Below are 26,857 nucleotides of genomic sequence, written 5' to 3' on the forward strand. Positions count from 1 at the left end.
TTGGTCATTAGGGAGTGGTGCTACTTGACAGGGACTAGGACGTGTGACCTTGTTGGAGTAAGTGTGGCCTTGTAAGAGGAAGTATGTCACTGAGGGGTGGGAGTTGAGGTTTCAAGGGCCCAAGCCAGGCCTAGAGTCTCTCTCTCTCTCTCTCTCTCTCTCTCTCTCTCTCTCTCTCTCTCTCTCTCTCTCTCTCTCCCTCTCCTGCCTCCTGATTGGGATGTACAACTCACAACTCTCATCTACCTCTCTAGCACCAAGTCTGCCTGTGTGCCTCCATGCTTTCTACCATGCTTCCCTCCAGAATGATGCTGGACTAAACCTCTGAACTGTAAGCCAGCCCCAGTTAAATGTTTTCCTTTATAAGACTTGCTGTGGTCAAGATGTCTCTTCACAGCAATAGAAACCCTAACTAAGACATAAACTAATACTTCTCCACCACCCCTATAGAATTTAGAGTCATCTTAGAGCCACAGCAGGACTTTTATGGAGTAAGAGAGTTTGCTGTTCAAATGGAAACAGAAATAAGAAAGAGAGAAAAGACAATGTTCTGGCATAGCCTAAAAAAAAGAAAGAAGGAAAGAAAGAAAGAAAGAAAGAAAGAAAGAAAGAAAGAAAGAAAGAAAGAAAGAAAACAATAACAACAAAAACCATGGTAATTAATTTATAGATATAAAAACACTTCTGTGTTTGTTACATGACTGGTATTCACTAGCTGCCAAAATTAATGCATAGTTTCGCACGGTGAGCATGTCTGTGTGTATTGGCTCCTCACTACATGGAGGGCAAAGAAAGTAGCATTTCCTCAACGTTCAGTGTTTTCCATCTAGGAAAATTCATGTTCAACATGAACTTGGCCAAGCTACTTAGGGAGTGTCAGCACAGATCATTTTCACCTTTTAAAGTCTTTCCCATCCTCTCCAAGAATGTTCCTTCAAAATAAATGGCATAGTTGGAAAAGGTATTGACATAGAGAAAAATGGAGTATGGAAGAGTTCATGCTCTGATTAAGTGGTATGGTTCCTTCTTAGTCTGTCTGGGGCTATTGCATCAAAGGCCATGAATCCATGTGACTTATTAACAATGAAAATATGGTTCTTGCAGTTCTGTGGCTAGGAACTCCAAGACCAAACACAAATATGGTGTCTTTTGAAGTCGACTTTCTCATTAAGGGTCACATTTTCCAAGAGATTTGCAGTATGATTTAGTGACCACCACCACCACCACCACCACCACCACCACCACCACCCTGCGCCTCTCTCTTTCTGAATGTTGAGAAAATATATTTGTGGAACATTTGGTAGTTCCTACATTAACCTAAATAAACTACTTCCAAATGATTCATTTGCAGTGTGTGGGGGGGGACATCTTTTATCTTTTATCTTATCCAAAAGCTTCTAAAAGACATTTGACCTCATAGTAATCCCTTTAGCAAAGAAATTAAACACAATTTGGAAAACCTATACAGAAGTATAGGAGAAATTTATTCAAATTTTTGGTTATTTGATGTCCAGGCTTTTTATAACACTGTGTGGATAATTGTAGAAGCCAGATTATGCTGCAATTTGCTTTGCTTATGGTTGCTGTATTCTAGACATCATTTGAGTATGTTACTATTGTTAAATATTAAAAGGATAGAAACTTGGTTGGCCATGGTGCTTTGAAGTGGGGGCCTCTGAATGGTGACTAGAATTTGATAAGCTCATCACCCATGTTTCAATCCTGGTGGCTTGGGAGGGACAGGGGGACAGAGGGAGGGAGGAAATACATGAATGCATACTCCGCATCCTTCACACATAATGTTCTGTACCACCTGAAGCCCTTGCCAGTAAAAAGACCATCACCAGATGTGGGACCCTTTGAATTTCCAGAATTATAAGCTATAATAAATAAACTTTTTGTAATAGAGATCTTGTTTCAGGTAGTTTACTATAGTAATAAAAAGTCCAACTGCACAATGTCATTACAAATTCATTTTTTCTACTTTATGTTCAAAGCTCAAGAGGCTGGTCATAGTAATACACACTTAAATCCCAGCACTTGGGATGCTTATTCAGGAGGAGGATGAGTTTGAGGGTAGACAAGACTAAAACGTAAGACCCTGTTTCAGGAAAACACACATACAATCTCGAATGAGTTTTCACATCTTACCAATTTTCCAATTAGCTGTAAGTGCAATCTTTAATACATGTTCATTTTACATTTGGCTAAGAGTCACAGTTTTACCATTTTGAAAGTTATGCTTTTGTAACAAAATGCATCCCTTCATTTTAGAAGTTTACGATCATAAATAAGAAGACAGACACATGTGCCATAGATATTTACATGCTTGGACTGAGTCAGGTCTCAACTGGACTGAGAGTTTATTAGACAGGATTATTACTGCTTAAAGAACAGATTTCAAGGAAGAATTCCAACTGCTACCTTTTGGCAGCAGAGACAACAATCCAGGTGGCAATGTAACAAACAAATATATGAGATGGAGCAGTGAATCACAAGCTAGTCATATGTATATACATACATACATACATACATACATACATACATTCATATATACAAGTTGTCAAATTCCAGAACAGAAAAGAAGGCACTGTTGTTTATCAGAATAGTACAAAACATAAATGGGTAATTGTTTTCTTGGACAGTTTCTCTAAATATCATAACTTATTTTATAATTTATCTGTTTGTCTACTTTTGTTGCAGATAGTGAGAATGGGTAGACAAGGAATTAGCAATATGGTGCCAAGTAAAACTGCAGCTTCATCTTGGAAGCTGGGTCTCTGATGGACAGAATGAACCTTTGTGGTTAAACTTTCTTGATGTTGCAGGTACATTCTTCCCCATTGCCACACATGCAGATGAAGGGTTTGCTGCCTCAGAAGACCCATCCTCATTGTGACATCATGTGCTTTGTGGTTTTCATTCCACCTTGTGGGCTTTTTAAGAAGATTGTGGCAAGAAACTCCTTGAAGAGTAAGATTTGGACCATTGTGATTTGGGAGGTAAAGGAGGGGTGCATTTTACCTCTCTGAATAAGCTATTCATCTCATGAATATTTATAAAAGCTTATTAAAAATCAATATCACATTGAATAAGAGGGGACAGACTGGGCACCCTTATTTTATGCCATATGACCCTGGACAACATAGCAAGGCCTTGTCTCAAAGGGAAAGAACAAGGGGGTGGGGTTAGATATTAGAGGAATTCCTGGTACATGTACAGTGTAGATGAATGTCAAAGTCCCTTGGGTGGTATTGTTTGTTTTTGCTCTTTTGGGGTGCCCAACATCCAGCTCCCAAATATACACACATAAGCTTATTATTACTTATAAATGCCTGGCCTTAGCTTGGCTTGTTGCTAGCCATCTTTTCTTAAATTATCCCATCTGTCTTTTGCCTCTGGGCTTTTTTCCTTTCTCTTACTTCTGTATATCTTACTCTTACTCCATATCTTGCTGTGAAGCTGGATGGCTGGCCCCTGGAGTCCTCCTCCTTTTCTGGCTATTTCTTTTTTCCCTCCCAGATTTCTCCTATATATTCTCTCTGCCTGTCATCTCCTGCCTTGCTAATGGCCATTCAGTTCTTTATTAGACCATCTGATGTTTTAGACAGGCACAGTAACACAGCTTCATGGCGTTAAACAAATGCAACATAAACAAAAGTAACACACCTTAAAATAATATTCCTCAGCACGTGGGACTCAGTGACTGTGACTTTTCAATAGCATTGTTCCATGAACAGCTTTCCCCCTCAACCATAGAAATAGCCCACAATCTTTCAACAGTTTTTCTGAAGTGAGAGGAGCTACAATATTAATTCCTTCAAAGCCATAGCTCTAAGATTCAGCCTTCAGCTTAAAATATTTAAATAGAACTTTTCTACTTCTTTCCAGAGGGCTTCTCACAAATTAGTAATTGCTTTATGTCATTTCCCTTACACTGACCTGAAGAAACTTTCTGCTAAATAAGCATAAAAAAATCAGTTTCCAGCTACTGCTTGTTTTTAACAAAATATAATTGTATAAATTTCCCCCTTCTCTTTCCTCCTTTTGACCCCTTCATTGTGCCCCCATTGAAATCATGACCCCTCTTCCTTTACAGATAGAAAGGAAGGAAGGAAGGAAGGAAAGAAGGAGGGAAGCAAAGAAGGAAGGAAGGAGGGAAGCAAAGAAGGAAGGAAGATAGATGTGCCTGAATATATAAATACAACTAATCTGTCTCTTTATTGTTACTGGTACATATTTGATTTCAGAACTGAGTACTTGGTATTAGATAATCAATTGGGGGGGGTCATCATAGGGAAAACTATTTCTTTGGTGCTTAGTCTTCTGTACTTCCTCGTGTAGGAATTGGACCCCATGAGATTTTCTTCTTCTAGTTTGTCTATTGGGGTTGTACTTGTTCAGGTCTTATGTAGGCAGCCATGTTGTTGAGCTATCATAGGTGAAGCTTCCCTGCCATTTCTAGGAAACAAGATCTCTTTTTTTTTTCTTTTTTATTTATTTATTTAATTTTATAATTTATTTTAATTTTACATATCAAACACGGATTCCCTTGTTCTCCCCGCGCCCCCCCCCCGGCATTCCCCCCAGCCCAGCCCCCATTCCCACCTCCTCCAGGGCAAAGACTCCCCTGAGGATTGAGTTCAACCTGGTAGATTCAGTCTAGGTAGGTCCAGTCCCCTCCTCCCAGGCTGAGCCAAGTGTCCCTGTATAAGCCCCAGGTTCCAAACAGCCAGCTCATGCACTGAGGACAGGACCTGGTCCCACTGCCTGGATGCCTCCCAAACAGATCAAGCTAATCAACTGTCTCACTTATCCAGAGGGCCTGACCCAGTTGGGGAGACAAGATCTCTTAACTGTTGGGCTCTGCTTTGTAACCTACAACATCTACAAAACTTGCCATCCAGTCTTTTAAAAACTCCAAAAGGAGAATGGGCTTTGAGGACAAGGATGACGTCAGAAAGTATGCAAGCCAGGATTTTTTAGTGAAAAACATTTTGAGTGCTTCCTGTGAGCAAAAGAAAATATTATCTTTCAACGCTACGTTTTTCCTTTAAAAATACAGAACTGTTGTGATAAGATTGGAATCAGCAGTCAATGAAATTCTGGGTGGAATTCTGCTTGTGCTCAGTAAGAGCCTTGAGACTCAGAAAGGAAAGAGAATTACAGAAGCCACTGACTTTTATGAAGAACACCTTGTCCTGGTACATTTCCTTTGTTTTAATGAGTTCTGTTTATGGCAAGACACTGAATGTGTATTACATAAATTGAAATTTGATGCTAGATAAGTATGCAATATTATTAGATAAAATTCCAGACAAGGTGAGAGACTCTAACCTTAATCCAATTCAAAGAGCTTTCCTACAAGGGGCTCCAGGAACTTCCCATGATGCAACAGACCACTTTATCAGCAGGAACACAGCACAGTGTTCCATGGAAAGTTTATGTTCTAGCATTTTCCCTACTATCTTAAATTGTTGAGTTGTCTACAGCACTCATTTGGATTCTATGCCTATTACTTTTAGCAATTTACAATAACAAATGGTCACTAATACTCTTGACACTTGTGACTTCACATATCCATCCACTTTACACATTCATTTAGTAAACATTTGTTTTATATTTATTTACTGTTCATGTGTTTTTTCAATTTTATAGAACATTTTTTAAAATTTGTACATGTCTCCAATTTGCATACCCACCTTAGGTTGAATCATGGCTGTTACTAGTATGGTTATTTAAAAAAATTAATAAAATAATGTAGGGGCTTTATTTTAATATAATATTTGACATTTACAATGTGTCAATCACTAACATTTTTCATTTTCAGTCTATTATTTCATTTAATTCTCATTTTAAGAAAACCTACTCATAGCTAGGTTTATGACTGTCTTCTCAGATCTTGGGACCCTGAGGCCAAAGTACTCTAAGTATGAGGACAGCCTAGGGTCCACGGTGAGACCCAGTCAAAAAGAAAAGAAACAGACACAACTCAGGGTATAAAGTCCAACTTACAGATGATTAACAGTTTTAAAGAGAATGGTTACTATCTTTCTTCACTATTGTGGTTTGAATGTGAAATACCCCTCATGGGTTCAAATGTCTGAAAACTTGATTCACAGCTGGTAGTGCTGTTTGACATCCTCGTGGAACCTTCAAAAGGTAGAGTCTTGCTGGCTGAAGTGAGTTGCTAGGGACCAGCTTTGAGGCTTTGTGGCATGATCTGACTTCTGTTCACGGTCTGCTTCCCGGACAGAAGAAAGTGACAGCCAGCATCTTGTTCCTGCCACCGTGCCTTCCTGACCAAATAAGGCACACCCTTCTGTCACTGTAATGAAAATAGACCCTTCCTCCTTTCAACTACATGTCTCAGGGTATTTTATCACAACAATAGGAAAGGGAACTAACATAGTCCCTAAGAACACTTTATTTGGCCACCTTGCCTAGTTAAAGAGCTTTGGGTTTGAAGGTAAAAAAAAAACTTGGGAAATGTGTCTGTACTTGTTTTTCTGTGGCTGTGATAAAAAAAAAAAACTGATCAAAATCGCCTTGGAGAAGAAAGAGGTTTATCTTAACTTGCAGATCATAGCCCATCATTGAGGAGGTAAGGCAGGAACAGAGGCAGAGGCTCTGGCTGCCAGTTCAGGACTAGGGAGGCCGAGACAATGGGAGTGCTGTGCGGACTTCACGCCAACGTGGGCTACAAAGTGAGAACAGTCGCAAAAAAATAATACTGAACAAATTTTTCTTTACTTTCGACCACTAACTTTTATTATAAGAACACATTCAGTAGAAAATGGGTGAGATAAACAGACAGAAGAACAAGAAAGACATCATTAATATGTGAAGCTACACAAACTAGGAATTTTATTTTTTGTTAAAACAGGGGTTTCATTATAGGTAACACTTTCTTCTCTATTTTTCTCTTTTTTAAAAAAATGTGCATGGGTGTTTTGCCTACATGTATGTCTGTACACCATATGGATGCAATGCCTGCAAAATCTAGAAGAGGGCATTGGATCCCCTGTGACTGAAGTTACAGATAGTTGTGAACTTCCATTTGGGGTCTGGGAATTGAACCCCAGTCCTCTGGAAAAGCAACTGGTGCCCTTGACAGCAGAGCCTTCTCTCCAACCCCTTTCTTTTCCATTTTAAAGCCAGGAATTTCCTGGGTACTTTTGTATGAACCATTTCAGTTTCAAGAGTTGCCACTATTACTATTCTAGCCTACACTTAACCTTTATCTGGAACATGGTGTGGTTATAAAAGGCTATTACTTTTCAATTTCCTACTTCTGACATTTGCTCATCAGACACATCAGGGATGCAAATATTAAACAGTAATTGCAGATAGCAGGTCAGCTTCTCAAACCAACCCAACTTTACTTTAAAGTGTATCAGTGGCACGTAAAACAGCAGTCCACTGAGAAGGAAGAGGAGCACATAGATGTAATGCATCTTTGGAGACTTGACAAGGGGAATCAAGACCAAGCACAGGCTGATGGCCATTGGTATGAATACAAATGGTAAAAACACCTGAAAAGATAGAATTAAAGTGATTAGATATGTAAATTCACATGTGATAGCTGAACGTTCATGTAAGTAAAAAATAATGTGACATTGATAATAAAAAACAGGCTAAGCAAGCTTTTGAGCTAGATCAATATGCTCAGGACTCATAATGCCACAATAAAAGGAAATGCTGGAGACTGTCATCAGAGAATGTTAGTTAGAGGGGATGAGAATCTAGCTTTGATTCTTCATGAGATGGTCATAAGATTATGCTGATTGTCATGACCACCTGCAGGCATGAACTTATTCAGAAAGAGTTTCTAAGACTGCTGGGGGTCCTGGCAATCTTCCATAGAACGTATTTCACATCAGTAAGCAAGTCAAGAGAAAAACTATCTTTACCCTCTGTTAATCAAGTTAATATCAACAGTTAAATATTAGTATTATATGAGTCTCACAGATTAAGAAAGGAATATATTAAGACAAAAAATATTTTGTCTGAAACAATTCTATTGTTGTTTTGACCGAAACAGAATAAGAATTCATCATTGGTACCTGGATTGTATTAGAAATGTAAATATTCCACACTTAATATTGCTACATTATCCTTGGTTTTTTGTTTGATTGTTTGTTTGTTTCTGTTGACAGTACCACTAAGTAGCTCAGTCTGACCTTGAACTCATCATTTTCTTGCCTCCACCTCCCCAAAGCCTCTAAATTAACTTTGAATTATAGGTCTATACCACTTGGCTCTAGATAATCAATTTTGAGATGTCTATAGAAGACATAAATCTATACTCTAATTGTATAGTCTAGCTGGTTGAAATTATGGAAGTTTTTCATGAGAGGGTCATTCATTTGAGTCTTAAATAACAGTCTCTTCTTAATTGTTTAAATGCCCTTTGTTAGGGAATATTATTTTAAGGTGTGTTACTTTTGTTTATGTTGCATTTGTTTAACTCTGTAAAGCTGTGTTAGTGTGCCTGTCTAAAACACCTGATGGTCTAATAAAGAGCTGAATGGCCACTAGCAATGCAGGAGATGGCAGGCAGAGAGAATATATAGAAGAAGAAATCTGGGAGGAAAAAAGTAGCCAGAGAAAGCAGAGGATATGAGGGACCAGCCACCCAGCTACACAGCAAGCCACGGAGTAAGAAATAAAGAAAGATATACAGGAATGGAGAAGGAAAAGCCCAGAGGCCAAAGACAGACATTAATTTAAAGTTAAGAAAAGCTGGCAAGAAACAAGCCAAGATAAAGCTGGACATTTATAATTAAGAATAAACCTCTGTGTGTGATTTATTTGGGAGCTGGGTGGTGCCCCCCTAAAAAAACAGCAACAAAAACAGCCCTTAAGAAAGATAACCTCATATCTCACAGCTCAGATGTTCATCAAATAATTGAGTGAAAGATATTAACACTCCTGAGGGAAGACAAAAAATACTTAACCATTTGTGCTTAAGGTTGCCCTTACCTTCCTTTTTGAGCAAATGTAAGTCAAATGTAGTATGACAATAGCTGATAAGTTATACCCTGGATTTTTGTATGCCTTTGCTGATATAATCCACCTAAGATTCTTAGGAGGCAAGTATTGACTGTGTCCACTGTAAGTCCCAAAGAACTGAGGGTTGGTGGTGAAATAACAAGGGGAAGCTTAGAAAAGGTGATAGGCAACTAGACCTGAGCCCAATCTATACTGATTACCTTGTGTTGCTTGGTGTACCAACAATTAATACTTCCCTTCAATTTACCTGGTCAGTGATACAACCATGAGTCAGAAAACAGCAAAGAATTAAATGATTTTTCAAAGATACAGATGTAAATTAGAAAGAGAGGACGACTCAAGGAGGTGCTCCTAGGGAGCTCATTGGCATCAACCATACACTAGACACATCGGGGGCTTCTCTAGTCACCCTCTGGGTGACACTGCCAGTGCACCAGTTAGCATTCACTGAGTATCCAGATAGACGATAACTTGTCTAAAACTGGGGGCCAAGTCGTAGTGGATAGCTGTTCCAGCTTTGACCTGGAAGTACTACCCCCACTGAGGCTTCCAGTAACTGTCACGCCTATGAGGTCGGGCTGAGAGAGGAGCCCCTAAAATCCGAGATTCTGGATGCTCAATGCTGGAAGTAGATCGAGCACAATTCTCCAGAGAACACTGCTGGACTCTACTACACCTTTCCCAGATCCTGTACCTATCGCTTTACTTGTAAGTTACCCCACAAAATAAACTTCCCTTTCAACTACATGGAGTTGCCTTAATACTTCCACCAATACCAAATCTCATGCATTTCTGTACTCAGAGAAGAGAACCTAGGAAGGCACTTGAAATATAATCCCATGAGTTCTCAAATATCCAAGAGTTGTTAGATGACAGCTGAATGGAAGAAGTAGAAGCAAAGAGTGAAAAGAAAAGATAGTGATAAATCAACAACATTGATGATGATTATTTCCCTTCTCCCTAGGTTCTTATATTTTATGCTGAGAGTCAAACACTCCACCGAGACTGAGATCTGACTCTTGGCTTCATTCTGTGCTGTGTGAGCTTAGACAAGTAATGTTCTTTTCTCTAATATGCACATAATGGGAAGGGTAACTTTTGTATTACAGGTGATCCTTTATTTGGACAGGCTACTAGCCAATCAAGACTATTCCATTATCCACATAGGTTCTCTCCCCTGATAATATCCTCATGTTGCCAAGTTTTTGCTTATTATCTTTCCTGTTATGAAATAATGATCTCCTTTTACATGACATATTTCTCCACTTGACTAGCAGCAAGTTTACATAAAAATAATATAGTATTTGATAATAAAAATAATTAAGTTGAAAGGAAGGAATCGTTGAAGATCAAAGTAAGTTGATATTTCAGAACAGTAAATACATTCATGACTTGGCTTGACTTTCTGTCAATCATTTGCTAAATCTGCCCTTACTGTAGAAGATACTGCATGTATAAATAGCTATGTAAGTAAACCAAGTGACCTTAGGTCAAATGACTCCCAATGATCTGTTTCACCATCCGAAAATATCTGCCTTTCTCACTAACAAATCCTTAGATTGAACCTAAGAGATTTTTTTTATTGAGTAAAACCTATTCACCATGAACAGAATGAAAATGAAGACCAGATTGCTTGTATTTGTTTCTCAGTTTGCTAAGTAGTAACACTTCTGCTTAGAGATCTTCTGAATATACTCCTCAAATATAGTCATATACCTTATTTCACATAGAACAAATTTACCCAGCCCACATTTACCTTATAAGGTCTGTGTAGATTGGGCTCCTGGTACCTCAGTTTCAGGATTCCCATCATGGTTAACATAGTCCAAATGGAAGCAACAAAATAGAGATAATTTATCAGTTCAATTAAATTTGTTAAGACGATTGCAATGGATCCCATACTGACATTTAGAAGCACAGCTATGAAGGGGGATGAGTGAACATTAAGGGTACTAAATATCAAGGGCAGCTGGCCATGCTCGCCTGCAGTATATATCATTCTCGATGTCTCAAGTACATTAATCAAAAGGTTGCTAAACAATGAGGCAGAAATAGCAAAGGGAACAGTCCATGTTAATTGGGGGATGACTCTGTCAGTCCATGTAAGAGCCACAGCATCTACAGAGGAAAAATAAATACAAAAAGAAGTGTGTTAAAAAGAGAGTGAGAGAGAATTTAATGATAACCTTTATACAATAATATTTCACAGATAAAGCATAAATTCTAAAAAAGAATCTATGAAGGGAATTTAACTTTGTATTTCCTTTTTTATATTTAGATAGTATCTTAGAATTGTGCCCATTTCAGTTCATCACCCAGCATCATGAACGGTTGATTTTTTGTCTTCCTCAAAGACCAGAGACTTTATGAGGGCAAAGACCCATCATATCTCTTCTATAACATCAGTAATTTACTCCCTGACAGACACTGTAATACTGAGTTTTCAATAAATACTTGAGAAATGCATTAATTGTGTTGAGTGAATAACAAATGCATGCTTAAGAACTAAAACTAGCTAGAATGCTGATAGACTGAGCCAGTGTCAGAAAAGCAAAACACACTACTGACAGAGTATAAGACTCACCCAAAGCATAGCACAGTGTAAAATGCAAAAAGTGAACATAAACTACACCCAGATGAAAAATATTTCTGATGCTTGAGACTTTTCTAAGCTATAGACCAATGGTTCCCAGCTAGAAGTGACTTTGCTCTTCAGGGGTCACGTGGCAATGTCTGGAGAATTATCTGATTTCCCGCAACTGGAGAGATAAGAGTTTGCAGTTGGCATCCTAGTGGATAGCAGCCACAGATGCTGATAATCATTTCGTGATGCTCAGGACAGTTTCAGTGAACTGCATGATGCAGGACTTGGACTATAGCTCAATGGCAAAGTACTTGCCTATTGTATGTGAGGTTGAGTTCAATACTGAGCACTCCAAAACAATGTGGTCCAAAGTGTTTATGGTGTTGAAATTCAGAAACCTTGCATTAAAGAATGCATTAGAGCATATTTTAGAGTTGTTATTTGTATTTTAAGGCCAAAAAGACATTATGAACATTAACTCAATATGTCAGTCAATATAAAAAATACAAATAGACAGAATCCAAGGGGATTTGGAGGAGGGAAATGAAGGAGCAGACATGATCAAAATAACATTGCATACATGTACAAAAATCTCAAATAATAAAACATATTGTTTAAAGAAATCACCAGTAGACAAAAATATCCATCATCTTTTGAGTCCAATTTGTACTATGAAAATATATGGTAAGACAAATCATTTCATCCTTAAGTTCTGTTTTCAGTGATGTGAGCAGAGCAGAGCTTAATGTCCCTTGGAGGTAGATGTCCTCTGAGCTCATGAACTTGTCCACAGGTAGCTAGTTTTCAGATGAGTCACCAATACATCAGCATTCTGATGTATAACGTAAGACTCTTCAAATATAACTGAATTAAAATATTATCAACAGTTCTTGTCCCTAAGATCTTAATTATTTTTTTAAGACGGGGTTTCTCTGTCTAGCCCTTGCTGTCCTGGAACTGGCTCTATAAACCAGACTGGCCTCAAACTCAAAGAACTGCGTGCCTCTGCCTCCCATTTGCTAGGTTTTAAGGCATATGCCACCATGCCCAGCAAGATCTTAATTCCTAACCAATGTTTGTTAGTTTAGAACTGTATAGCCCAGGCTGGTTTCAAACATAAGTCCTCTTGTTTTGGTTTCTAAATGCTGAAATTACAGACATGTGGTACCATGCTCAGCTAATAACCCATTTTAAATAGCCCTACCTGTCACATGACCTTTCTTGTGTGTGTTATTCTACAACAGTGGGTGGTACTTAAAAATATCCCATTGCAGTTCTTACTTATTCCAAATAAGGTCTTGTTGTTGGACACCCACACCTCCACACACTGCACATTTTCAGATATGTTTTGAAATACTTCCTTCCTGTACTGCACAGGAAATCTTCAATTTCTCAGTGAACATTCTACAATCATGATTCCAGAGGAAGACCATGCAGCTCTGCCCACAGAGTCTCAAAAATTAAATGTAATATTTCTGCACGATCTTAAGTTCTATTCTACAAGTGGTTTTTGTCTCCTTTTTTCCTCCTTTCTATGTTTTTTTATTTAAAGTTTTACAATATATTTACAGTTACATATATGTATATATACATATATATGTATATATATATATACACACATATATGTTTTTTTAAAGTAAAATGAAGCCGGGCGGTGGTGGTGCACACCTTTAATTCCAGCACTCGGGAGGCAGAGCCAGGTGGATCTCTGTGAGTTCAAGGCCAGCCTGATCTACAGAGCGAGATCCAGGAAAGGCACAAAGCTACACAGAGAAACCCTTTCTTGAAAAACCAAAAAAAAAAAAAAGGTAAAATGAACAACACTGAAGCCTACAAAGTCAAAAAGTCCCTCTCCTCACCAAGTTTTCATTCATGTGTTCCAAATGTAAATGCTGCTAACATCTGTCTGATTCCCTTTTCAGAGTTTCTCTATAATTACCCAAATCAGTCTGTGAGGATTATATGCTTGAATTCTGTGTGTGCACATGTGTGGGTGTGGAGGTGATTGTGTGATTGAATGCTTATGTTTGCTTTTGCTCACTTTCCAGTGTATCATGGTCATATTAGTACATATACATACATATAATTATCTTAGTTACTTCTCAGTACTCTGTTATATAACCATAAATTATCTCCTTTTCTACATTAATAGATTTCTTGGCTGTTTACAATTTCTTATTAATGGAAATGTGCTTTAAAGCTGAACTTCCTGTGATAGGAAGGCTGAAGAGTGAGTCAGTTTCCAAGCCAGCCTGGGCTATATAGCAAGATTATACATGCCCCTCAAAAGAAAAATGTACTTTAGTAAAAAAAGACTCATAAAAAATGTGAAATAATTTAATGCATGATATCCCTCACTGACCATAACAAGAAATTATTTTAAGATGTCAAAATTGCTCATGCAAATTCTCCCTTTCTCTTTGTTTATTTATTTATTTATTTATTTATTTATTTATTTATTTATTTATTTATTTTTTAAATTTTGAGACAGGATCTCACCAGGTAGCTCTCTCTGGCTGGTCTGGAACTACCCCTGTAGATCAGCCATGCCTGGCTTCCATGCCCCCCATTCTTGATTTTTCTACACTTCTCTTCAGAGTACATTCTTAGAAGCAGGATTTATGAGCATGTAATTCTATTTTTTCTAAATTTTGATTTTATTTATGTATTCCTATTGTGTGTGTTGGAGAGAGAGAGAGAAAAGTAGGTCAGAAGACAACTTTGAGTTCAAGAGTCAGCTCTCTTCTCCCATTGTGGGTTCCAAGGATCCCGCTCAGGTCACCAGGTTGTCACAGCAAGTGCTATACCCACTGAGCATCTCACTGGCCCATAAGCACGCATGTTCTTAAATATAAGAAATACTGCAAAGTTATCATCCACAAATGATTATATCCATTTATGAGTAACTAATTCGAAAATTTCCACTTACAGTTCAAATTTCTTAATGTAGCTAGGTAATTGAGATGAACTTCCTGTAGGCTGTCTGAATAAGGAAACTTTCTTAACATCTGTTTCCACATCACTTCTTAACGATTTAGATTATCTTGCCCTATGTTCATATCCCCTTTCTTAAGTGTGGCTCAGAAACCTCTAGAATACCATGTGAGCACACTGTGAACACCCTTTCAGTAGGGCTTCTAGAACTCTGGTCTTTAGATTGAAAATGTTGGCGCTAGGAATCCTTACCACACTGTTTCCACCCTCCAATTCTAAATACCCTTCTTTTCTCATGTATACAACTTTCACAAGAAAGACTTTTTTTTATTAGTTGTTTGTCTGGGTGTTTTGTTTTGTTTTGTTTTGAGACAGGGTCTCTCTCTATGTAGCCCTGGTTGTCCTGCAACTTGCTATGTTGATTGTAGACCACATAGACCTCCCTCCAACTCACAGAGATCCACCTATTTCTGCCTCAGGGGATGGAATTAAAGGCACCCAGCTTAAGAACTTTTTTTCTTAAGAGAACAATAACTGTTGTTAGAATTTATTAGCAAAAAGTTGGAAGCAGGACAGAGTTCTGACATCTACAAATTAAACACATTACATGTGACTACCTGTACTCTTTTCTATATAAACCACAAAAACTACTATTATCATAGATTCCAATGTGCCTCAAATTAAATGTAACATCAGTTCACATCATATTATAAAAATCCACATTCTTTTGGAAAACTTTCACATATTTGTATATGCTTGATTGATTTCTATATGAAAACATGCCTCCCACCCTTCCTAACTTATCAGGAGCTTATCTCTTGTTCGTAACTATCTCTGTAGTTATATAAATCATGCACTCCATAAGGCGCACACACAAAAAAAATCACTCACAACCTCATCCCAGCTGAGTATCATTTTTCATTGGTTCTTCCCTGTGTTACATGAAATTGTAGACCTTTTTTCATCATTAACACATCATAACCACTGTCCTCGTAAGTGACCATCAACAATATGACCTTTAAAAAAAACTCGGAATGGAGCCAGTGTGGGGGCTCTGTAGGGAAATGTGCTTGCTGCCACACCTGAAGACCTGAGTTCCATCCCTGAAACTCACATGGTAGGAGAGAACCAACTCCTACAAATTGTCCTCTGACCTCCATATGTATAATATGGGCACACTTGCACACACAAAAAAATATGAATAAATGTAATTTAAACATTTTTAAACAAGAACCCAGAATAGTCTATTATATGGACTTAGCTGAGTTATTTATTTCAAACGTATTGGATATTTTGGTGATCTTTAATTTTGTGCTACCATGATTGATGATAGCCTTTCCTATATATATATATATATATATATATATATATATATATATATATATATATATATATTTCCGATTATTTTCTCAACTTGAATTTCTAATGCAGTAAAAGTATAAGGTAATAATTATGATTTTAAATCAAGTCTGAAGATTATAAGCCTGAAAAAGGCAGTGATAAAAACAAATTATAGCTGGATGGTGATGGTGCATGCCTTTAATCCCAGCACCACCTGGCAGAGTCAGGAGGATCTCTGTAAGTTCGGGGCCAGCCTAGGCTATAAAGCAAGATCCAGGACAGGCACCAAAACTACACAGAGAAACCCTGTCTCAAAAAACCAAAAAAAAAAAATTACGAATAACAGTTAGATGGTATAGATATGATAGAATGAAAGGATGGATTATTGAATCTACTTTTAAAGAGCAACTTGTTTAAAATGTTTTACATTGCTATGGATTTTAGTTTATTGATACAAGTTTAAACTTAATTTCTTATACTGTATATATATTTCTATTCTTGTTTGAGGTATTATGTTTATGTAACTCATTTAGACAGTAATGGATAATTAAGAAGTATAGATTAACAATTAGTCTTCTATCGTAGTCAAACTTATAGCCATGTTAGTTAAGTTTTCTAGGTATACATAGATATAATTCAATTAGGTAGGTAATCTTCAAATACTTCAAAAACCTACAAAATATGGCATTTAAAATGTTTTAAAAGTTTAGACTTTCTGGACAATGAGACATGTCTGCTCCTGGCAGCACCAATTTACTTCAGAGAGAAGGATGGGCATTGAAGACACTCCATATGGAGTCTTGACTGGACATGCAGGACCCATAGGAAGGTGACCACTGAACTTTGCTTAGCAAAATGGTCCTTCAGGTTCCTGCCCCACAGAGGAAACTGCCAGACATTCTACAGAGGGAAGTGACTGAGAGACTCTAGTCCTGTGGGCTGAAGACAGATGCCCTAACTTTACAAAAGAACGTTAGGTGACTATCCAGGCTGCCAGCTGTCTTGTCTACTCTCGCAAGACTCCCAAAAGTTGCTTGCATCCTTCTCCCCTTTCTCAGGTAATATTATATCCTTCTGGGGTCTTTGATGTAGCTGAAGACTAGATAGTTATGATTTCCTTAGTTATGATAAAAGATAAGTTAGATATGAAACCTTAGACTCACAAATATAGTATAGATAGGATATCTTCTTTAATTTTGCCAAATATGTGAAAGTTAAAACCTTCCTTTTTGAAAAAAAGAAAAGGGGAAGTGCTGTGAGATGTTCTGTATGTTGAATGTGTTGCTCTGATTGGTTAATAAATAAAACACTGATTGGGCAGTAGCCAGGCAGGAAGTATAGGTGGGACAAGGAGAGAGGACAATTCTGAGAAATGTAAGGCTGAGTCAGAGAGAGATGCTGCCAGCCACCACCATGAAAAGGAAGAGATAAGGTACCGGTAAGCCACGAGCCACATGGCAACTTATAGACTAATAGATATGGGTTAATTTAAGATATAAGAACTAGATAACAAGAAGCCTGCCACAGCCATACAGTTTGTAAGCAATATAAGTCTCTGTGTGTTTAGTCAGTTGGGTCTAAGCAGCTGCGGGACTGGCGGGTGAGAGAGATTTGTCCTGACTATGGGCCAGGCAGGACTGGAGAAAACTCCAGCTACAGTTAGAAGCTTCCTGAGTTTTCCACACAAGCTCAAACTTTTTTGCTTCCTATAAAATTGTTACAATTGTTATGATATGCCAGAGAAGATTTTACAATTCTTTAATAATCAGTATAGCCAAAGCACTGGCAGTAATAATGAATGCCTGCTTTAGTGAACCACAGCCTCAAGGCTCACTGGCCAGTGGCCCTGGCCACAACCATAACTGACATTTTAAATGAACCCTGACAGAGCTGAGGTAGTTAATGATTCAGTGCCTGTATTTGCCCCGGGTTGCATTTAGTTTGTCCCCACAAGGGATTGATTCTATCTTGTCTCTCATGCCAATGATACCTAGACTCTTAATGAATCAACTCTACTGTGGCACACTACCTGGCAGTCTTCTGTGGAGTAGTCATGTTGCAACTGAGGCAATCGAGGGGTTTTTATTCTAAACCTTCCCTGAAATTTGATATTTCCCCAAGTAAACAAATGATCATGTGGAAGAACTTGGGAATACTGAACACCCCGATTTTACCACTGTACACTGTATACAATATAATAAATTACCATATGATACTTTACAAATATGTATATAAAGTAGTTTATAAATATAATTTCAGGTCAGTAAAGAGACTTACCTCCAGTGACTCAAATACTCACCAAAACAAGAAAAGTTGCTCAATACTGCTTAGTCCAAACCTACTGGGTGGCAGGTTTATCTCAGAAGGTAATCATTTTAAGTGTGATGTTGGTGTGAGAAAACAGCTAGTCTTCCATTTTTCCCTGTTTTTTCACTTTTTCCAAATTTCCTTTTTCCCCTTTTTTCAGATATTCCTCTTTAAATGACTGTTCATTTCTCTTTGAAAATTTCTTGTTCTCCTTTTTGAAAAGGGTCTCTCTAAACTAGATGTCCTCTAGCCTCAGCTTCCCAAGTGCTCTAGCAGGCTCTACATCACAGGCACAAACCATTATCCCTGGCATATTCTTTAATTCTCTATTCTTCAATTTGAGCTTTAATCAAAATCTCAATATATTTAGGATCCTTTGTCAGCATAAAATTTGGAGTTAAGATAAAAAATCTATTTTACATATTAATAATATTAATTATAGTCATCAACTGACCATTAGTGTTTACTCATTCAGCTGTTAATATCCCTTATTTCAAATTTGCCATTCTTAGTGTCACATAGATTACCGAGAATCAAGCATTTGCAAGTATTAATAGATATAATTACCAATTATGTGGTGTTACTATGCCTGAGATCATGCAAACAGTAACTAATATTTTGAATCTGTGTCACCCATCTGCACTATATATACCTTTTCCACGTTGTCAGAAAATGCATAGCTATGCTTGAAATGAATCTCCCTTCTAAACCAAATCAAACTCTCATCACCCTGTTATTAGCACATCATGAATTGTAAATTGAGTCTCTGTATAGAATAATGACCAGGATGCAGTGATCCTGACTGCCAAAGTGATGCTTAACTGTACTGAAGGACTGTATTTTATTTATTGTCTTGCTATTTGTGTACAAACCTGAAGCGAGAAGTTCCCTGGGTGTCAGTTCTGTCAAGTAGGAAATGTTAGCCAGTAAATACACCACAGTTACCAGAGGCAGCGCTGTAAATACGCATTTAGGAATTGTTTTGTTGGGTTTCTTCAGCTCCCCTATAATGCATAAAAGAGCAACATCAGATTTGGGAAAATATTACTTCTTAAACTTATGTTTAAAATTGTACATGTGTCAAGTATTGGACTGCATTCTTTCCATTCATTCTGCTAACACACACACACACACACACACACACACACACACACAGAGGCAAACTACTGCACACTGATCTATTTCTATTTCTTAAGGCACTGGAGTTTGAGCTCATGGTGCCTGTTCCATTTGCAACCTTCCCCAATCTCCGTGCTCCTTGAGGAGAAAGTAGGCACTGATTCAAACAGTAGGAATAGAATGTTGAACAGAGACTTCATAAGGTTTAACCTCAATAAGAAGAGCTCCACAATAAGCAATCACATAGACAAAAGTTAAAGTCCTGAGTATGATAAGTGACTATGAAGCAGAAACACATGCTGTAGGAACAGGTCATGTAACAGTTTGATGGACCCTTTTGCTACTTCTATTTGATTGGTAGCCTGGCCTTTTAAAAAACACATCATTCCCCTTCTTGCTAAAGTCCCTGTTTTTTTGTATTAAATGTTTTTTCTTAGCTTCCAACTTGGCCACTGCTTCTCCTTCAAAACTCAACAAAACCATTACCTCTGAGAAAGTAAGAGGATACTCCCTGGCCAGCAAGATCATCTCATTAATATGATCTTAAGGCAAATACTGAAAAAGATTAAAGAGTCAGTTTCCCTCTCTGTTTTTTTTAAATGATTTTTAAATGACTCAACTATCTTTTTATTAAAAAAAAAAAAGAAAAGAAAAAACAAACAAAAAAGCTTGGAGATGTGGCTCACTAATCAAGTATTTGTCTAGCATGGAACTAACTGGTACGAACTGATGAAGCATAAGAAGAATAAAGAGTTAACAGAGATCTAATGTAACTCTGCCTGCCACTTACTGCTTATGGGCTTTGACAACTATGGCTATTGGGGTTGCATATTGTTTAGCTCTATGTTGGAAGTGTCTTAGGCACGGTTCTATTGCTGTGAAGAGATACCATGACCAAGGAAAATCTTATAAAGGAAAGCATTTAATTGGGGGCTTGATCACAGTTTCAGAGGATTTGTCTCTTATCAAGTCAAGGAGCACTGTGGCATACAGGCAAGCATGGTGCTGGAGCAACCACCAAAAGCTTTATATCTTGATCCACAGGCAGAGAGAGAGAGAGAGAGAGAGAGAGAGAGAGAGAGAGAGAGAGAGAGAGAGAGAGAGAGAGACTGGGCCTGGCATGGGCTTTTGAAACCTCAAAGCCAACCTAGATACACTTTCTCAAACAAGGACACACCTTCTAATCCTTCTAATTCTTTCCACCAGTTCCACTCCCTGGTGACTAAGCATTCAAATATATGAGCCTATGGGGACCATTCTTATTCAACCACCACAGGAAGCAATTATGAGACAATAAATTTCCACTCCCAGTGCCTTTAAAAAATGGTATTGTTGGACTAGATTATATCACATTGGTACAACACTTGCCTAAAATGTGCAAAGACCATATTTGGTGCCTGGCACACACCTGTGCCTCCCCACTCACAGGCTCTTGTTAATGCCTATAGTTATTAGTTCAACCTTTGGGACAAGCAAGAAGGCAACTCTTTAAATTAGCTACACTTTCTCCAGACCTTTTCCTTATTCTCGTTACCTATTGGGTTTGTAGAAAGGTGACAGAGATTAGAATTTAACTTATAAGAGACTTATACAATAGGAGGTTATTATTATGACAGTTTATAATAACATCCAGACAGGCAGTGAATATCCTTGGGCCTTGATAGTGAAAAACAAGTTATTCTGACACCATTTATCAGATGCTGATAAATCACATTTTTGTAAGTAAAAGTGCTATTTAGAAGTCTTAAATTTTATTTAGTAAATTAATTATCACAGCACACATTGAAAGAGTGCCACTTTAAGTCACAAACTTCAGGAGCTCTATCCCAGCCTTCTTTTCTTAGTTCTTCACTTTTTAGCCTAGTGTATACTAACTTTTTTCTACAACGCTCATCAATATCTTACTTAACTAAGGAAGCACCTCTTTTTTTTCTGTTTGTTTTGTTTTTTTTTTGTTTTTTTTTTTTTTTCAAGACAGGGTTTCTCTGTGTAGCTTTGCGCCTTTCCTGAAACTCACTTGGTAGCCCAGACTGGCCTTGAACTCACAGATATACGGCTGGCTCTGCCTCCTGAGTGTTGGGATTAAAGGCGTGTGCCACCACCACCCGGCCTGGAAGCACCTCTTTAACTCTGGAACATTTAGCTTTGTGAATAGAGGCCCTTTTTTGGACACAGGAGGACTTATCTTTATGATTCTTTAAGCTATCTCTGCTTTCTTACTGGATCTACTTCTTCTACCTACTGCAAGAAAGTTGACATCATCCAGTCATTCACATCCAATCCTATGCGCTTCCTCTGTCCACTTGCTTTAACATTCTCATCCATCATCAAGGCCATTAGCCATCAAATGAAAGCAGTCTTATATTCCCACAGTGCATTACACAAACTCTTTGTGTTTCTGGTTTTTGGTCTTATTTCTCTGTGGCTGGGAAAGTTTTATTCTATTCAAATTGCAAGCCTGTTGTAGTTAGTAACAGTAGAAACTGGTCTTTTCTTCTACAGAACTTACACAGTAATAACATTGTTTCTTTATGGTCAGTATTAAATGCCATATACAATTTTTTTTACAACAAAGAAGTATACTGATCTTAAGACATGATAACCATTTGAAAGATTAAAAGACAAAGCATAGGTAGGAGAAAATACTTGCTATGGTTAGGAAGCAGGGAGAGAATTCATGAAATTAAAGGGAGGGTTTTTTTTTTTTCCAAGACTCAAGTCCATTCATATTTAACCTAAAAAAAAAAAAAAAAAAAAAAAAAAAAAAAAAGCTGGTAAAGTAACATTTAAGTTGGGAGGTGGGGTAACATAAATGAGTGTGAAGAGACCCTGGTGGTAAGAAGGAAAGAGTACAGAGTTCAAGGATGGAGGCCAACTTTACAAATGAGAAGAGGAGGAATATGTTATTGAAGGGGAAGGCATTAAATCTTTCCTGGGAGCCATCAAGACAGCTATGATTCTCTTGTGTTTAAAAACCCTAAAAAGCCCAGTGAAAGAGCAAAGCAAAGTCCAGCCCCGATGTTCTTTATGCTCTGAGATTCTGAGTGAGCAAGGAAGCAATGCTCCACAAGATACCAGCTACAGCAGTCCTTCACTTCCCAAGGTAAGCAAGAGGTCTTGAAGCCGCAAGGATCCTGTCTGCTTCATGTGTCCAGGAGGGCCAGGCTGAGGGGTGAGGAGATGGAAGCCTTTCAGGCTCCTGTGACCACTGGTACTGGTAATAATCCTAAACATTTTGTTTTGGTTTGGTTTGGTTTTGGCTTGTGTTAGGAATCAAATTTAGGGCCTCAGGCATTCTAGTTACTACTGAGATATGTCCCCATCCCATCACCCAATTGATTTATTATATGAACATTTAATAATACATTCATTCATGAAAGCAGAAAATGTAATAATAAATATATGATTCCAAAATAAATAAATAGAAATAGTGAAGAGCCTACAGTGTATCATATCCACTCACAGCACCAACACAGTCTGCTTTTACATCATTCCTGGATCCACAGTTTCACAGGAGAAAACTGTTTCCACAATTTGAGTGTTCATGCATTAACAGAAAGAAAACTACATTAATCAGGAGCCTCATACTTCTGGCCCCAGAGGGGAAAGATGAAGATGAGTTTTTTGTTTGTTTGTTTTCATAGAGGTTTAAAATGGATTGCATGGGAAGAAGAATTAAGAGTAGGTGATTTAGGAAGTCAAAGTAGAAGGTCATTGAATTATTTATTTAATCTGATAGTTAATACACAATGAAAGATGTTCATTTCATACATGCAACATAGCAGCCATAGCTTGATTTTTTTCCCAGATTGATAATTACCTGCTACATATGTAAGGCATCCCGTGCCTGAAAATGCAAAGTATCCTTGGAAGACAGCTTCTATAATCTGAGAGATCTCCGGAAACTCAGCATCGAAAGCATTCTGAAGCCTTCCCACATTCTCCTTCTTCCCTCTCACCAGCATGAAGGCGCCACTGAGGGAAATGATGCCCAGTATGCCAATCTTCAGCACGGTGCTCACTGTCTGAAGCCATGACACCTCTTTCACACCACGAGAATTCAGAATTCCCACAATCCACAGCACTGCCAGGGCCAGGCATTTCTTTGGTAGATTCGGAGAAGAACAGCTGGGATAGAAAGGCTGAATGCCATACTCGGCAAGTAGCAGTGCTTGGCTAGCAGTTACTCCTGGGCCCAAAAACAAGGAGGTCCAAAGTCTCAGGAATGCAGTGGGAGAGCCGAAGCATCTCTTGATGAAATAGTAGTGAGCTCCAGTGCGTGGGAAGGCTATTCCGATCTCTGTGTAGCAGAGAGCGCTGGTCATGGACAGCACCGCACAGACAGCCCAAATACACAAGGAGACTCCTACATTCATGCAAGAGTACTCCAGCACCCCCTTGGGGGACACAAAAATTCCTGCACCAATTATATTAATAATTAGAAAATTTGTCCCCCAGAAATATCCAAGTTGTCTTTTAAGCTGTATTTTCTTCTCTGTATCCATTGTCATCCAGAGAAATTTACATTCACTAAATGACAGTGTGTGAATGTTTCTGCCTATAGGTTCATGGATGCTCTGAAATATAATTGTTCTGCCTTTTTTGTTCCATTTCCATTAAATATGGTCTATTTTCAATAATTAACAAAGTATCTGTGACACATTTAAGTGAAACAAAACAGATTACCTATAAGGGTTTAGTTTGACTTTTCTTTTAATAATTATCAGAATAAGGAATTCAATTGAAAAGGGGTTTTAAAAAAACCAGGGTTTGGAAATGGAAATAAAGAGCTTTCTTGTTAAAGCTGAAAAAAAAAAACTTGTCTATGTTGGGTACACCACATCCTAGGACAAAAGAAACCATCAAGATTAAGTGGGCAACTTAAAAGTCACAAAGAAAGACATGAAGCAGAAGAAATTTCAAAGCTGAGAAACCACTAAGTTTTTCTGTGGGTATTGTTTGTTTGTCCGTCTGTCTGTTGGTAACTGGGTCTTGATATATATGTGTAGCATGAATCTTAAAAGTTCTTATTAATAAAATCAAACCCGAGGCAAGTTATTGGGGTCCATGCTGGTAGATCAGAGAGAGAGAACAAGCCACAGCTATTTCACCTCACCAGTTCCTCAGCTGGTCCTATTTCCTCAGACTGGAAGCTTCTGTGTCCTCATCCCAATGGCTCTCAGCTGAACTGTGCTGCTCGAAAGCCTGAAGCTTAACCAGCCACATGCTTAACCAGCCAAATCTTCTAGTTTCTGGTCCTCACGCCTTATATATCTTTTTGCTTTCTACCACCACTCCCTGGGATTAAAGGCTGGCTTTCTGGGATTAAAGGTGTGTCACCAAGCTTGGCTATTTCCAATGTGGCCTTGAACTCACAGAGATCCAGAGGGATTTCTATCTCTGGATGCTAGGATTAAAGGTATGAGTGCCACCATTTTCTAGCCTTTGTATCTAGTGGCTATCTGTTCTCTGACCCCAGATAAATTTATTAGAGTACACAATATTTTGGGGAACATAATACCACCACATATATGTATGTACGTTTGTATGTATTAATATATACACTATATACATATACATATGGCAGGTCTAAACTTATAGCACTCTTCCTGCTGCTGCCTTTCCATCACAGAATTTACCAGCATACATCACCATACCCAGCTTATATGACGACTTCAAACTCTGCAGTGGAATAAGAGGGGAGATTAAGAAAGAAACAGAATGAAAGTACATTGGAGAATACAGAGCCTTTTCAGTGAGACAAAATGTAAAGTGCCTATAATTGCAGCTACTTGGGAGACTGATGCCCAAGGACTGTTTCAGCAGAGTTCAAGGCACAGCACTCCTAGCTTCCCCAGGTGTGGCTCAAGTATGGGTCAAATGCTCGTGAGTGCAATATGGCACCATGACGTGCTCAGAAAGATACAAATGAGGACTCCTCTGTGATGTTCCCACAGTGATAATTCTGTCATGTATACAGAGTTTAAGAGCTGTGGGAACATGAACTCCCCCATGTAGACTACTCTGGGGACCAGGGCAGAAGTGGAACCTCTGCAAAAAAGTCTTGCTGCATCAATTCCTTCCCAATATGTGAGGTCAGAAACTCCAGACAGCCTCCACTATGTGATGGCTAGTTGGATCAAGAACCACAACCACGGTCCCACTAGAAATGTGTCTAATGGAGCTATGCAAACAGCACTACTGTACAGTATGCCCTGGAGGTGGGACATGAGTCCAGGAAATTGTTCTCCAGGTTGAAGACAATGGTTTCTCTCTTGTGTTTTGAGCATAACTGGTGCCCCTTTTCCTTTGTGCTTGCCAGTTGTCTCTCTTTGTCTGGATTTATATGCCCTATGCCTGGTCCAATATCACATTTTGGAATTAGAAGGTTTATTTTTTCTCATTTCATAGTTTCAAAACAAAAGGGAATTTGTCCCAAGATGGTTCATGTCGTGACTGTGACCCATATTCAATTCACATGATCAATCTTTTGAGTTGGCACTAGAATGGTTCATACATTGAGGCTATTAGAATTTAATTAATGTGTTTTATCTGTGACTATGGCACATTTTGGGGGCAGAATGCTATGATTTGAATGTAACCTTTAAGATTGTCATGTATTGGAAAATGAATTCCCGAAGTTACAGGTCAATGTTATTGGAGCAAACCTTTGGAAGTTAAGGTTAGGTAAGATCATGAAGGAAGGCCGGGCGGTGGTGGCGCACGCCTTTAATCCCAGCACTCGGGAGGCAGAGCCAGGCGGATCGCTGTGAGTTCGAGGCCAGCCTGGGCTACCAAGTGAGCTCCAGGAAAGGCGCAAAACTACGCAGAGAAACCCTGTCTCGAAAAACCAAAAAAAAAAAAAAAAAAAAAAAGATCATGAAGGAAGAGTCCCATGGCAGCGTTAGTGGCTTCATAAGAAGAGAAAGAGACACCCAGGATAGTTGCTTTGTCTTTCTTACCAGCTATGATAGAGTGAGAATACCCTTGCTGAATGCTGAGCAGACAATGGAACCATGATTTTATGCTGCTTGGTGACCAGAACTAAGAGCCAAGTTCTTATAAATGACTTGGGTTTCATCATAGCAACAGTAAACAATCTAAGTTACTATATAAAACCCAGAAATTTCATTAACCAAGGAAGATTGAACTCATACTACAGATAGAGATTGAAAATTAAACACCTTCACACAGAGCCTGGAGGGATTTTGTCCCTGACCCCTGTACATTCCACCTACAAATCGTTTACTACCCATGCAAAATTTGCCTACGCTTCCTCACTCCCTTCTTCCCTATGTAAGATCAAACATCTGGGTCTTCTTGATGCTTCATGTTCTGTATGGCTCCTCTATCCACGTGAATGTTAACAAATCCATGGGGTTTTTCTCCTTTTAATCCATTTATTGCCCATTCGTTTCAGCAGTCTTAAAGATTCAAACCTTCCCTAGGAGAGAACAACATAACCTTTGCCCCACCAGTGTCATGTTTCCTCCTTCCCTTCTAGTCTTCCTTTCTTGTTTTCACTTGTGTTTTGTTCTGGTGCTGGAGAGAGAACCC

At 38.4% G+C, this 26,857-nt stretch overlaps 1 protein-coding gene across 1 annotated transcript; it reads right to left on the reverse strand.

Annotated features, from left to right (window-relative positions):
• Nucleotides 1-7,080: 7,080 nt before the first annotated feature.
• Slc7a13 (solute carrier family 7 member 13) lies at nucleotides 7,081-23,919 on the reverse strand. Its single transcript, XM_028885164.2, has 4 exons — nucleotides 23,121-23,919; nucleotides 19,054-19,185; nucleotides 10,772-11,133; nucleotides 7,081-7,535 (listed from the first exon to the last, which is right to left on the reverse strand). The coding sequence occupies exons 1-4, from the start codon at nucleotides 23,809-23,811 to the stop codon at nucleotides 7,281-7,283; spliced, it is 1,440 nt and encodes a 479-aa protein (XP_028740997.1). The 5' UTR covers nucleotides 23,812-23,919; the 3' UTR covers nucleotides 7,081-7,280.
• Between the last annotated feature and the right edge of the window lie 2,938 nt (nucleotides 23,920-26,857).

The sequence above is a fragment of the Peromyscus leucopus genome, chromosome 2 (genome assembly GCF_004664715.2).
Source record: "Peromyscus leucopus breed LL Stock chromosome 2, UCI_PerLeu_2.1, whole genome shotgun sequence".
In the NCBI taxonomy this organism is placed as follows: Eukaryota; Metazoa; Chordata; class Mammalia; order Rodentia; family Cricetidae; genus Peromyscus; species Peromyscus leucopus.

What these genes read in the sequence shown, in the direction of transcription:
- Slc7a13 (XM_028885164.2), bottom strand. Translation starts at nt 23,811, where the DNA reads ATGACAATGGATACAGAGAAGAAAATACAGCTTAAAAGACAACTTGGA. An exon ending in ATGCCTTACATATGTAGCAG is followed by an intron (nt 19,186 to 23,120) that starts GTAATTATCAAT and finishes TATGCATTATAG; the next exon opens with GGGAGCTGAAGAAACCCAAC. An exon ending in ATCTACACAGACCTTATAAG is followed by an intron (nt 7,536 to 10,771) that starts GTAAATGTGGGC and finishes CTATCTTTTCAG; the next exon opens with GTGTTTTTACCATTTGTATT.